This window comes from Leptodactylus fuscus, chromosome 8, assembly GCF_031893055.1.
Source record: "Leptodactylus fuscus isolate aLepFus1 chromosome 8, aLepFus1.hap2, whole genome shotgun sequence".
NCBI lineage: Eukaryota > Metazoa > Chordata > Amphibia > Anura > Leptodactylidae > Leptodactylus > Leptodactylus fuscus.
The window spans coordinates 16975344-16987482 of record NC_134272.1 but is presented as its reverse complement, the minus strand read 5'-3'; the positions used below and the strand labels follow the sequence as shown (position 1 = coordinate 16987482).

The 12139-nt window shown below is 45.9% G+C and overlaps 1 protein-coding gene across 1 annotated transcript; it reads left to right on the top strand.

The window, feature by feature from the left end:
* Nucleotides 1-7553: 7553 nt before the first annotated feature.
* On the top strand, nt 7554-9137 carry LOC142217524 (E3 ubiquitin/ISG15 ligase TRIM25-like). The gene has a single exon (XM_075285807.1). The coding sequence runs from the start codon at nt 7554-7556 to the stop codon at nt 9135-9137; it is 1584 nt and encodes a 527-aa protein (XP_075141908.1).
* Nucleotides 9138-12139: the final 3002 nt, after the last annotated feature.

Genomic DNA, 12139 nt, shown 5'->3' with positions numbered 1-12139 from the left:
TGTTTGCAATTATTTTTGCTACATATATTCCTTCACTGGGCCCTTATGGACGTGCACACTTATGGAACACACAGGCAATTTCAGGGTAAATAAACCCTATTACGTTCTGTTTCCAGCTATGTCAGAGCCTATCAGCGAAACTGGATGGATCAGATGCCAATGATGTCCATTGTGTGACGTACAGTATATGGAACAACATTATGTCTTCTCTTATATATGGAAGCCACAATACAGTTTTGAATGCATCGGAAAGACTCGTAGCAGCACTGGGATACTGTCAATATCACCGCTCCGGCGCCTACTCCTGCACACTAGTGATGATGGGGGGAATGTACTAACACGCCTGAAAGCTGTCATAGCAGTGGCACATGTCAGAAACATGGCTCTTATTTGTGCCTAGGATATACCATATCAGCTGTAGTAGCTGTACTTCAATTACAATATGATCTTGAGACTGGGTCATAGTAAAATCATGACAAAATACTAAAAAATAGTCCTACTCATCCAACCAATCCCTGGGTTTTCAATTTTCTACTTCCTGGTCCGTCTTGACAAACAGGAAGTAACCCCTGAGCCAATCACTGGCCATAGTACCCGCCTCCGTCGGTGATTGGCTGAGCAGCATTTCCTGTGTGTCAAGTTGGACCAAGAATTGTAGACTGTTGGGAGGTCTGGGGAAGGATTTTAACCCCTTAAGGACCAGGCCATTTTTTGGTTTCGCATTTTCGTTTTTCCCTCCTCACATTTCAAGAGCCATAACTTTTTCATTTTTCAGTTCACAGAGTCACATGATGGCTTATTGTTTGCGGGACAAATTGTACTTTGTAATGGCACCATTCAATATGCTGTGCAATGTACTGGGAAGCTGGAAAAAAATTCAGAATGAGGTGCAATTGGAGAAAAAATGCATTTGCGCCATTTTCATATGGGTTTAATTTTTACAGCGTTCACTGTTTGGTACAAATGACATGTTACCTGTGTTCTACGTGTCAGTACGAACGCGGTGATACCAAATTTATATAGTATTTGAAATGTTTTGATACTTTTAAAAAAATGATAAACTTTGCAAAATAGAAAAAAAATTTTGTGTCATCATGTTCTAACACCTGTAACTTTTTCATATTTCCATGTATGGAGCTGGTTGTGGTGTCTTTTTATGCGGGACAAGATGACGTTTCTATTGATACCATTTGGGGAAAGATCTGATGGTTTGATCACTTTTTATTCAATTTTTTATAGGAGGCAAAGTGTTGAAAAAAACGCTTTTTGGCTGTTTTTATTTTTTTTGCCGCTACGCCATTGGCAGTACGGGATAAATGTTTTAATATTCTAATAGTTCAGGCATTTTGGAGCGCGGGGATACCTAATATGTTTATGTTTAATGTTCTTTAATTACTTTTATAGCTGATCTAGGGAAAGGGGGGTGATTTGAACTTTTATATTTTTTTTATTTTTTTAATACTTTTAAAAACTTTTTTTTTCTTCTGTTACATTTATGATCAGACCCCTTAGGTACCTTGAAACCTAGGGAGTCTGATCGCTCATACTATTCACTGCAATACTACAGTACTGCAGTGAATAGCAGAATCGCAGCACTTCTATTAGACGATGCCTCTGGCATCGTCTAATAGATCTAGTGCAGAGACAAGCCTGGAAGCCTTCAATAGGCTTCCGGCTGTCATAGCAACCGATCACCGCCCTCATGTGACGTTCAGGAGGGCGGCGATCGGGGAAACATGGCGGCGCCCATGCCGCCTGCGCTGTTTACACGCTGCGGTCGAGTTTGACCGCAGTGTGTAAAGGGTTAACAGCAGCGATCGGCTCGGGCACCGACCGCTGCTGTTATTGGCAGGTCCTGGCTGTATTATACAGCCGGCATCTGCCGTGTATGGAGCGAGCTCAGCGTGTGAGCTCGCTCCATACATCCCCATGCGACCCATGACGTACAGTTACGTCAAGGGTCGCTAAGGGGTTAAGTAGGAGGATTGTAGGGGGATTGGTACATTTTATTCCTTCTTTATTATTTTTGCTAAGCCCTTTGTCAAAATTTTTCCACCACCAGGCAACCCCTTTAATGGAGTGTTCTGGTCAAAGCAAGTTATTACCTATTGTAACATGCCGACTGATAGGGTCTGACTTCTGGGACCCCACTTATCATGAGAAGTGAGGTGATTCTTGCACCCCTGTTGTGAATGCAGCAACTTTACGGACAGTATCCCCTACTCTATTTACCTTAATGGGCTTGCCGGAGATAGCCGCGTGCTGCGTTTTCATGATCGGTAGGGGTCTCAGTGTTCAGACCCCCACCGATCAGCAAGGGTGAGGGTAACTTGCTATTAATGGCGTATCCCTTTAACCCCTTAGCGACCCTTGACGTAACTGTACGTCATGGGTCGCATGGGGATGTATGGAGCGAGCTCACACGCTGAGCTCGCTCCATACACGGCAGATGCCGGCTGTATAATACAGCCAGGACCTGCCACTAACAGCAGCGGTCGGTGCCCGAGCCGATCGCTGCTGTTAACCCTTTACACACTGCGGTCAAACGTGACCGCAGTGTGTAAACGGCGCCGGCGGCACGGGCGCCGCCATGTTTCCCCGATCGCCGCCCTCCTGAACGTCACATGAGGGCGGTGATCGGTTGCTATGACAGCCGGAAGCCTATTGAAGGCTTCCAGGCTTGTCTCTGCACTAGATCTATTAGATGATGCCAGAGGCCAGAGGCATCGTCTAATAGAAGTGCTGCGATTTTCCTATTCACTGCAATACTGTAGTATTGCAGTGAATAGTATGAGCGATCAGACCCCCTAGGTTTCAAGGTACCTAAGGGGTCTGATCATAAATGTAACAGAAGAAAAAAAAAAGTTTTTAAAAGTATTAAAAAAATAAAAAAAATATAAAAGTTCAAATCACCCCCCTTTCCCTAGATCAGCTATAAAAGTAATTAAAGAACATTAAACATAAACATATTAGGTATCCCCGCGCTCCAAAATGCCCGAACTATTAGAATATTAAAACATTTATCCCGTACTGCGAACGGCGTAGCGGCAAAAAAAATAAAAACAGCCAAAAAGCGTTTTTTTCAACACTTTGCCTCCTATAAAAAATTGAATAAAAAGTGATCAAACCATCAGATCTTTCCCCAAATGGTATCAATAGAAACGTCATCTTGTCCCGCATAAAAAGACACCACAACCAGCTCCATACATGGAAATATGAAAAAGTTACAGGTGTTAGAACATGATGACACAAAAATTTTTTTCTATTTTGCAAAGTTTATCATTTTTTTAAAAGTATCAAAACATTTCAAATACTATATAAATTTGGTATCACCGCGTTCGTACTGACATGTAGAACACAGGTAACATGTCATTTGTACCAAACAGTGAACGCTGTAAAAATTAAACCCATAAGAAAATGGCGCAAATGCATTTTTTCTCCAATTGCACCTCATTCTGAATTTTTTTCCAGCTTCCCAGTACATTGCACAGCATATTGAATGGTGCCATTACAAAGTACAATTTGTCCCGCAAACAATAAGCCATCATGTGACTCTGTGAACTGAAAAATGAAAAAGTTATGGCTCTTGAAATGTGAGGAGGGAAAAACGAAAATGCGAAACCAAAAAATGGCCTGGTCCTTAAGGGGTTAAAACAAACTATCCAATGAACAGGTCATATAAGTAAAAGGAAGTTTCATCTTATATTAATGATAATTTGTGGCTGTAATTTTCTCCATCCTTCTGAATTTCATGGAGTACAAGTTTTTCTCCATTACTACTAGTACACACCACCGTGTTGTCGCTCTTGCTGGAGGAGCGGCCATGTTGTGTACAATGTGATGGAAAAATATTGACCAGGATGAAATTTTGTGTGGAAACTTTTGTGAGATGATAAATTCATTCAGTTTACTCCTTTTCCCTGTCAGAGAACATACAGTATGGGTGGGCTGAGGTAATCCTTGTCAGCATTATAATGTACTAGCTATATCCATGACTTCATCCGCAGCCCCCTCACCCCCTGCGTGCCTCATCTGCAGGACCACCCTGGGCCCCACGCCTCTGCCTTGTGCGTTCTGCCTCCGGCCCACTTCCTCTCCTCTCGCCCCTGGCCCCCCAACTTTTTTCCCTACCCGCTCCTCCATTCCCTCGCTCCCTCCGACCCCAGGGCCCCTAGCCCCACCACCCCGGGCCCCCTGCCCCCCCTACACACTGCCCCCACCCTGTGCCCCATTTTTGCCCTCCCTAAACAACCCCCCCACCCAAACCTGCTACCCCGGGCTCCCCGTGTGCAGAGGGTTAGCAGACCGTGCTGCGCAGCTGCTGCAGCCATGCACGGCGCATGGCACAGGTAGTTGTGGGAGTTCGTCACAGTTACGTCTACCCCACCCCCTGGGGCCCCAGCGGACTCACCAGTCCACGCCGCGCGCTGGGCTCCAGCGATACCGGCATGTGCAGCTCTTGGCTGCCGGCATGCAGGACGCCATGTTCTTCATGTCAGCGTGCAGCCGGATTGTAGTTCTATAGCTCCGCCCCCGCAGTGGCCTGGTCCAATCGGAGCCCCGCGCCTGACGTGATGACGTCAGCTCAGGTTCTGCAGCCTACACGGACCATGAATGCGGTGCTCGCAGACGGCCAAACCGGCAACATACGGGGATTGTGAGGCACCTATGTTCTTTTCCGGGTGCCATTATAGGCATGTGCGCTATTTCATTGAAATCCGTTCAGGTGTTGCGGCGTGAAAGCGGAACAAACATCCACACACACAAACTTTCACATTTATATTATTACTAGCAATATCCGCGACTTCGTCCATGGCAGCATTCCCGCTTTGTGCGACCCACCTGCAGCGTCTCCTTTCCACCACCCCTCGCAACCCCTGGTGTGCATAGAGTCTTCAGTCTGGAGGCCATGTATGGCGTGCTGGAGGAAGACGGCGGTTTGGGAAAGTGTGTCCCAGTCACTCCTTCCTTTTCCCAACCTGGGGCCCCGGCAGACTTATATCTCCAGGCCGGTGGCGGGCTCGATCGATGGCTGCCTGCTGTGTACTCCGCATATGCGACACCATGTTCTTTCTGTCGCTCAGCGGCCGGCTTGAGCCTCTATAGCTCCGCCCCCTATCTAGCGCACATTGTCCATCGCCTCGCACGTGACGCAAACCAGCCGAAATGGCCAGGCTTACGTCATCTCAGATCCTGCAGCGGGGCAGGAGCAGACTTTTGCCGTAACGTTCGGGATATATGACATAGCCTATCTCTCCTTCCCGGTGGCCATCTAGGTATGTGTAATTCCTCAAGCCGTTCAGCCGTTTGGTTGTCATTGAGGAACAAACATCCAAACACACAAACTCTCACATTTATAATATTATTATTATTATATATTATTGTTATTATTATTACTAGGAGTAGGATGAAGGCAGTGACTGAGGGAATGAAGACTTTGTGGTAGGGCAATGACTATGACACAGATGACTTCAGAGGTCAACCAAGGCAGAGCAGCCATAACACAGCAGGTGAGGAGCGGCCATGTCCTCCACCTACCTGTATGTCAAGTGCGAGGTAACTGAGCTTTTAACCAACGGTTATGGCGCCAAAACCACTTCAGCGCACCCCACCCTGCTAAAAATCAAATATACCGCAAGTCGCGGCTTCAGATAAGGAACAGCCTCCTGATTGGTTGACTCTACATCAAGCTTTACTCCTATTGGCAGAAAACTCGCAGGGATTATACATAGCCAATCAGGAGAGAATAATGCATTAGATTGTGACTGACCAATCCGCGCCGGGAGACATGGAGCGTTAATGTTATTGGCTGCTAAACGAGCAGCGATCCGACCTGATTGGTTAATTTGTTCATTCCTGCAGCTGATTGGCTATCGGACTCTTCGCACTTCTTTTCTACGCCTTAGCGCAGTGTCTGGCCGGACTTCAGTGTCGGGGCTGTTGTAGGTCAGTACAGTCCGGTGTGACTGTGGTCGGGGGACGAGGTGACAGTAGGAATAGGAGCTGGTGACGTGTGAGGTGCTCATGGCCGCCATTACACTCTATGTGACTGTGCACTGTCTAGTATATCCACACCTGCGTATCAGTTCTGTCTGTCTACCTCACATCAGTCTCCTTACTATGTCATATCTATGTCATGTTTATCTATCACATATCTATCTACCTTCTATTTATCTATGTCATATCCCAATATATAACTATCTCACATCAGTCTCCTTACTATGTCATATCTATCACATATCTAGCTACCTGCTATGTATTTATGTCATATCCCGATATATAACTACATCAGTCTCCTTTACTATGTCATATCTATCTCATATCAGTCTGCCTCATATATATCTATAGCCCTAATATCTGTCTATCTACCACTAAGCTTACACTCGCATTCAGGTTACAGTTCTTTGGGGAAAAATGGCAGTTACATGTGGAATCTCTCAGACCCCATAGACTGTAATGGGGTGCGCCCGGTTTCAGCCGATTTTAAGCGGAATGGTGTCTGAAATGTCGGGTGTTTTGTGGTATACAGGTAGAGATAATAGCAGCCAGCATTATGAGCAGTACAGGTAGTAAGGCGGGGTTCAGACGGGGGTTTTTGGTCAGGATTTTGATGCAGCATCCAGGCGCGGCTAGCCGTTTTTTGGTCCGGAATCTGAGCCAGCACGGGCGTCATATTACGGACCAAAAAACCCTGTCTGAACTCAGCCTAAGGGCCCCTTCACACGGCGTAAGCGCGCCGCTCATGTATACACATGTCCGAGCGCGGCGCTTCAAAACAGAGTTCATCGATTTAAACGGGAAGTGCGCGTATATGCCGATATATGCACACTTCCCATTGAAATCAATGGGCTCTGTTTTGAAGCACCGCGCTCAGACACGTGCATACGTGTCTAAATGGGCGGCGCGCTTACGCCGTGTGAAGGGGCCCTAATAACACCCGGCACCTTGTTGTGTACAGATAGTGATAACGCCTGGTATTTTGTGCTGAACAGGTAGTGATAACGCCCGGTGTTTTCGTGGTATGCCGTCAGAAATGATAACACACAGCATTTTGAGCAGTAAGGCCGGGGCGCCAAGGGCCAGAAGTGCCATGGTAAAAATCGCGGCGTTTTACAGTACTTGCGAAGTGGATGGGATTCATGCAAATCCCATGCCTACTTTGTGAAAAAAAAATCGCAGCACGGACACACTGCAATTTCCAAAACCGTCGTGGTTTTGAAAGTCGCAGCATGTCAATTATATCTACGGAAACTGCGGCGGCTTTCCCGTACATATAATTGTAACAGAAAGTCCGCGGAAGAAAACTCTGTGAACTTTCTGTTCAAACCTCTGCAGGAAGAACCATGATGCGTTCACGCCGCGGTTGTTCCCACAGCGCTTTAGTGCAGCGTTTCCGGCCCATGGGGCCTTAGCCTAAAGGTAGTAATAACGCCGGTTACTTTATGTTATACAGGTAGAGATAACATCCATTGTTTTTGTGTTGTGACTAAATTTTTTTTTTTATTTCTTCCAGACACTTAGCTCTCACCACCTCCTGCCTGAAGACGCCAACAATGGAATGCATATTCCTAAAGAAGGAGATCATCTGCTCCCTCTGCTCGGCCATTTACAATGACCCTGTGATGCTGTACTGTGGACATAACTTTTGCAGCGACTGTATTAAGACTCACATCAGTAAGCAGGGCTGGAGCAGTATATACAGCTGCCCGGAGTGCAAGCAGATGTCAAAGTCCAAAGCCCCGCTGAACATCAACACAAAGCTGCAGCGCATCGCCCAGAACTGGAAGTCAGTGGAAAAGCGCTACTCTCTCGGTGAAGCCTCGTGCAACTACTGTCTGGAGGACCCGACTCCTGCCGTGAAAATCTGCCTTCACTGCGAATCATCTATGTGTGAGAAACACCTCGCGGCCCACAGCAAGAACCCAGAGCACTCGCTGGCTGATATTACTTGCTCTATGCAAAACAGGATTTGTGGCATCCATGGTGAAATCTTGAAGTTTTTCTGCACAGGTGATAAGACTCCCATTTGCATGTCATGCTTCTTAACTGGCAGCCACCAAGGTCACATGGTGGAGCTGCTGGAGTTCGCTTCCCGTCATAAAAGAGAGGAGCTTCTGAAGGTTGCGAACCAAATGCATGTGGAGCTGGAAGCTCTTAAGAGAAGGGGAAATGCTCTGCAGGAGGTGATAAGTGAGAACAAAGATAAGGCAGAAGTGGTGAAAGGTGAGATCAGAAGCTTGTGCTCCGGTCTCCTCACCTACATACGAGACGTGGCCTCAAAAATGGAGGCTGATATTAGTAATCAGGAATTGGAGATCTTTAGGGAAATATTGGATGAAATGGCTTCTCTACAGGATAAGGAGCAAGAGTTAATCCAGGAGATAAAACAGGTGGAGGATCTGTGTAGCAAAATGGACCCCATCCTCATCCTGCAAGACACAACACAACATAAACTCCGCAGTAAGAGGCTGAAGACAGAGCTCCGAGCCATCCAGTCCTTACCATATGCTGAGCTCGATTTGCTCCTCATTTCCTTGAAATTTAAGAAGAACTTTGAAAAGTTTGTAAAATTAGTTCCAACCCTGTTATCCACTCAGTGTCATCACCTGAAGTACCAAGCCAACGTTCTGCTGAATAGCGCCACGGCGAGCAGCTACCTCGTGGTGTCTCAAAACCGCAAAGCTGCTGTGTATAGAACCATTAAAACTGGACTCAAGAAACCAAGGCCAGGACAGTTCAAAAGCAGCCATGTTTTTAGTGAACTGGCCTTCTCTTCTGGAAAACACTATTGGGAAGTGAAGACCAGCAAGGAGGGTGTGAAGAGCATCGGCGTGGCCTATCCCTCCATCAAGAAGGAAGGCCCAGAAGCATTTCTAGGATACAACAAGAAGTCCTGGTGTCTGACCTGGAGCCACGGATACATGGCAGCCTGTCATAACTCACAGGGCTGGCAGATTTCTTCTGATGGGGCCACCATGTCTTCTGTAGCAGTGTATCTGGATTATGAGGGTGGGCTGGTGTCCTTCTACAGGACCTGCTCCCCGGTTCAGCACCTCTTCACTTTCAGCACCAAGTTCACCGAGCCGCTCCACGCCGCATTTTATGTGGTCAACAGTTGGATTAAGATCAGCCCTTAAAAGACAACTCTTAAAACCAGCCCGTGATATCAATCTGTTGTTTGGGCTGTAATCTGAAGGTCTGGAATTAACAAAAAAAATTGCAAAGATTTCAAAGATTGGTAAAATAAGGTATTCAGATGCCAGAGACATATGTGAAGCAGAGCTATAGGGGAAACTTATACCAGCCAAGGGAGTAATAATGATGTGAAGGTTTTAAAGAAGACCTTTCACCTCCTGGGGCACATGCAATGTAATACTCTGAATTCAGCGCACTATCGGCTTTCCCGTTCTGTGCCCCCGGTGAAGAGATATCTGTGCCGGTACCGTAGCTCTTCACTGTCAGAAGGACGTTTCTAACAGTCAGGAACGTACTTCCTCACAGTAGCGTCTATAGCGCTGTACTGTGAGAGGGGGCGTTGCTTACCGCCCAGCCATGACGCTGAGCGGTAAGAAACGCTCCCCTAGTACCAGTACTCATCTACGGATGAGTACTATCGGGAGGGGACGTTCCTCAGCGCTCTTACAGTACAGCGCTATAGGCACTACTGTGAGGAATGGCATTCCTGACTGTCAGAAACGCCCTTCTGATGGTGAAGAGCTACGGTACCGGCACTGATAGCTCTTCACCGGGGGCTCAGATCGGAAGAGCCAATAGTGCACTGAATTCAGCACACTGTCGGCTCTCTAGCGGTGTATTACACCACATGTGCCCCATGAGGTGAAAGGTCCTCTTTAATGGGTTTTTCAAAAAAAAAAAAAAGTACCCACCTCACCAATGCCAGGCGGTTCCTGTCCCACTGCTTCAAAGGGTTCCCAGCAGTCTCTACACAGGAAGTAACCGTTCATCCAATCACTGGTCGTAGCATTACCCGCCTCAATCAGTGATTGGTGAAAGGTCATTTACGGGTGTCCAGATGGACCAGGGAGCAGAGGCCTGTGGGAACCGTGTGCAGCAAGGTATGGGGAAGGTGAGCAAAGCATTGAGTATATTAGACCCATGGTGATCCCATGGGACAAGCCCTGTAAAGAGGACCTAAACTTTGGAACAAGTTTTGATTTTGTGCCATTAACCATGTTTATAATATACTTTATTAACAGATTTTGGCTCCTTTCTGTGAAATCCACTTTCTGCCCCTTCTGTCTTTATTTTTTCCTTTGTTTTTCTTCTTCTTACTGGAGTACAGAGGGCTGGGCCCTTGTATAATACAGGGAGGCTGTTGGGGGACACGTCATACACAACTGCTAAAGAGTGATAACTTATCACAGAACACAACAACAACCAAGGAAGTCATTGGAAAATGGTTTGGTGATTTTTTTCATTGGTTTTTGTTGACTTTGATAAGATATCACACTGCAGCAGTTTAACCCATTGCAGAATTTCGGGTCATCTCTGCTACATCTGTATACCTTGGGTATTACTAAACAGAGAACAGGTTCTGGTGTTGTATGAGAGAGGAGATTCTCTCCATTAATATTACACGATCTCAGCTCTATCTGTATGGTTTATATCACCAGCTGTACAGGATTGGCATATATATGTATGTAGATCTATACTGTATATATATATAATATATATATATATATATATCACCTCCCAATCCAAACAGTTTTCAGCTGATGATATATCTGGAGATATGTGATACTGAGAATCTCCTCTTCCATGTGACACACTGTTATAGCTTTTATAATGCCCCAGGTATATCTGATTGGAGTGAGCCCCCACCCCACCCCACCCCCCTTCCTCAGCTTCCCTGCAATATAAGTGAGAAAAGAATACGGAAGAAACGAGTGGATTTCAACGCAGGATTTCACAAAAAGGAGACAAAATTTGTTAATAAAGTCTATTACAATACTTATTAATGTCACAAGTTCTGTCAGTAGAGCCAAAGTTTAGGCCTTAAATCATTAAGGGCGGGTTCACACCTGCACCTGAGAAACCAGACATGAGACGGAATCCCGGCAGTCAGTGTCTGCCCGTGAGCGTCTTCTGGTCTCTGCCGCGAAACCGTTTTTTTTTTAACCGGACACAAAGTCCTGCATGTCCGACTTTGTGTCCGGTTAAAAAAAAAACCTGTTTCGCCGCGGAGAGACAGAAGACGTACACGGGCAGACACTTTGCAAACCCATTCAGATGAATGGGTTTGAAAAGTGACCGCTGGTTTCCGTCTCCTGTCCAGCTTCTTGGTGCAAGGCAGAGACCGGGTGCAGGTGTGAACCCGCTCTCACTTGGCATCTTGGACAAGTGCAAAAGACAAAGGATCCAGAGAAATTTTAGGTAGAGTCCTAGTGATACCCCGCTGTATTTACAGCGAAGACCTAGATGGCTGGGGATTTTTGTTCCAGTGTACATGTTTTGGGCTGTATCTGCTGGTTTCCAGGTTGTTTTGCTGTGAGTGTAGTCCATATGTTGTCAGACTGGAGGTTGTAGTCCAGATAATAAGGAGTTGGAAGAACTTTACAGTTGTTGATAATATTTTGTCGTTTTTATATCCATTTTACTTAGTGTTAAGATGTTCCTCCAACATTCCTGTTCAGAATTGGACTCTTTGCTCTTCTAGCAGGAGTAGTTTTTCACATACTCCATTCACATCCAAAGCTGCATTTATAGTTCAGATTTTTGTGTTTTAGTTTAGCCTTATAATCTCACTGGAACCCCCTGGTGATTCAGTATAACATATATATATTCATTCAGCATTACAGGAAGAGCAGCATTTACAGTATATGGACTGTTAGGAATAGTGGAGTAGAGATAGCGTTGGGTGTGACTGGAGTATAATACATGAATCACCACTATACAGTAGACGGGGCTCATGTTGCGCCCCTATTACTTGTATAGGAGAACCTTCCCGAACAGCTGATCTATGCAGGGTCTGGGTGTCAGACCCTGACAGATCCCAAGCGATGACCGATCTTGTGGACAGGTCTTTAGTATGAAAACGTTTTATGTTGTCTGAAAAACCTTTACATTTTAGAAAACTTGTGAAAGTTTTTTCTTCTGTTTTATAACTTGTTTTATCTGT

What these genes read in the sequence shown, in the direction of transcription:
- LOC142217524 (XM_075285807.1), top strand. Translation starts at nt 7,554, where the DNA reads ATGGAATGCATATTCCTAAAGAAGGAGATCATCTGCTCCCTCTGCTCG.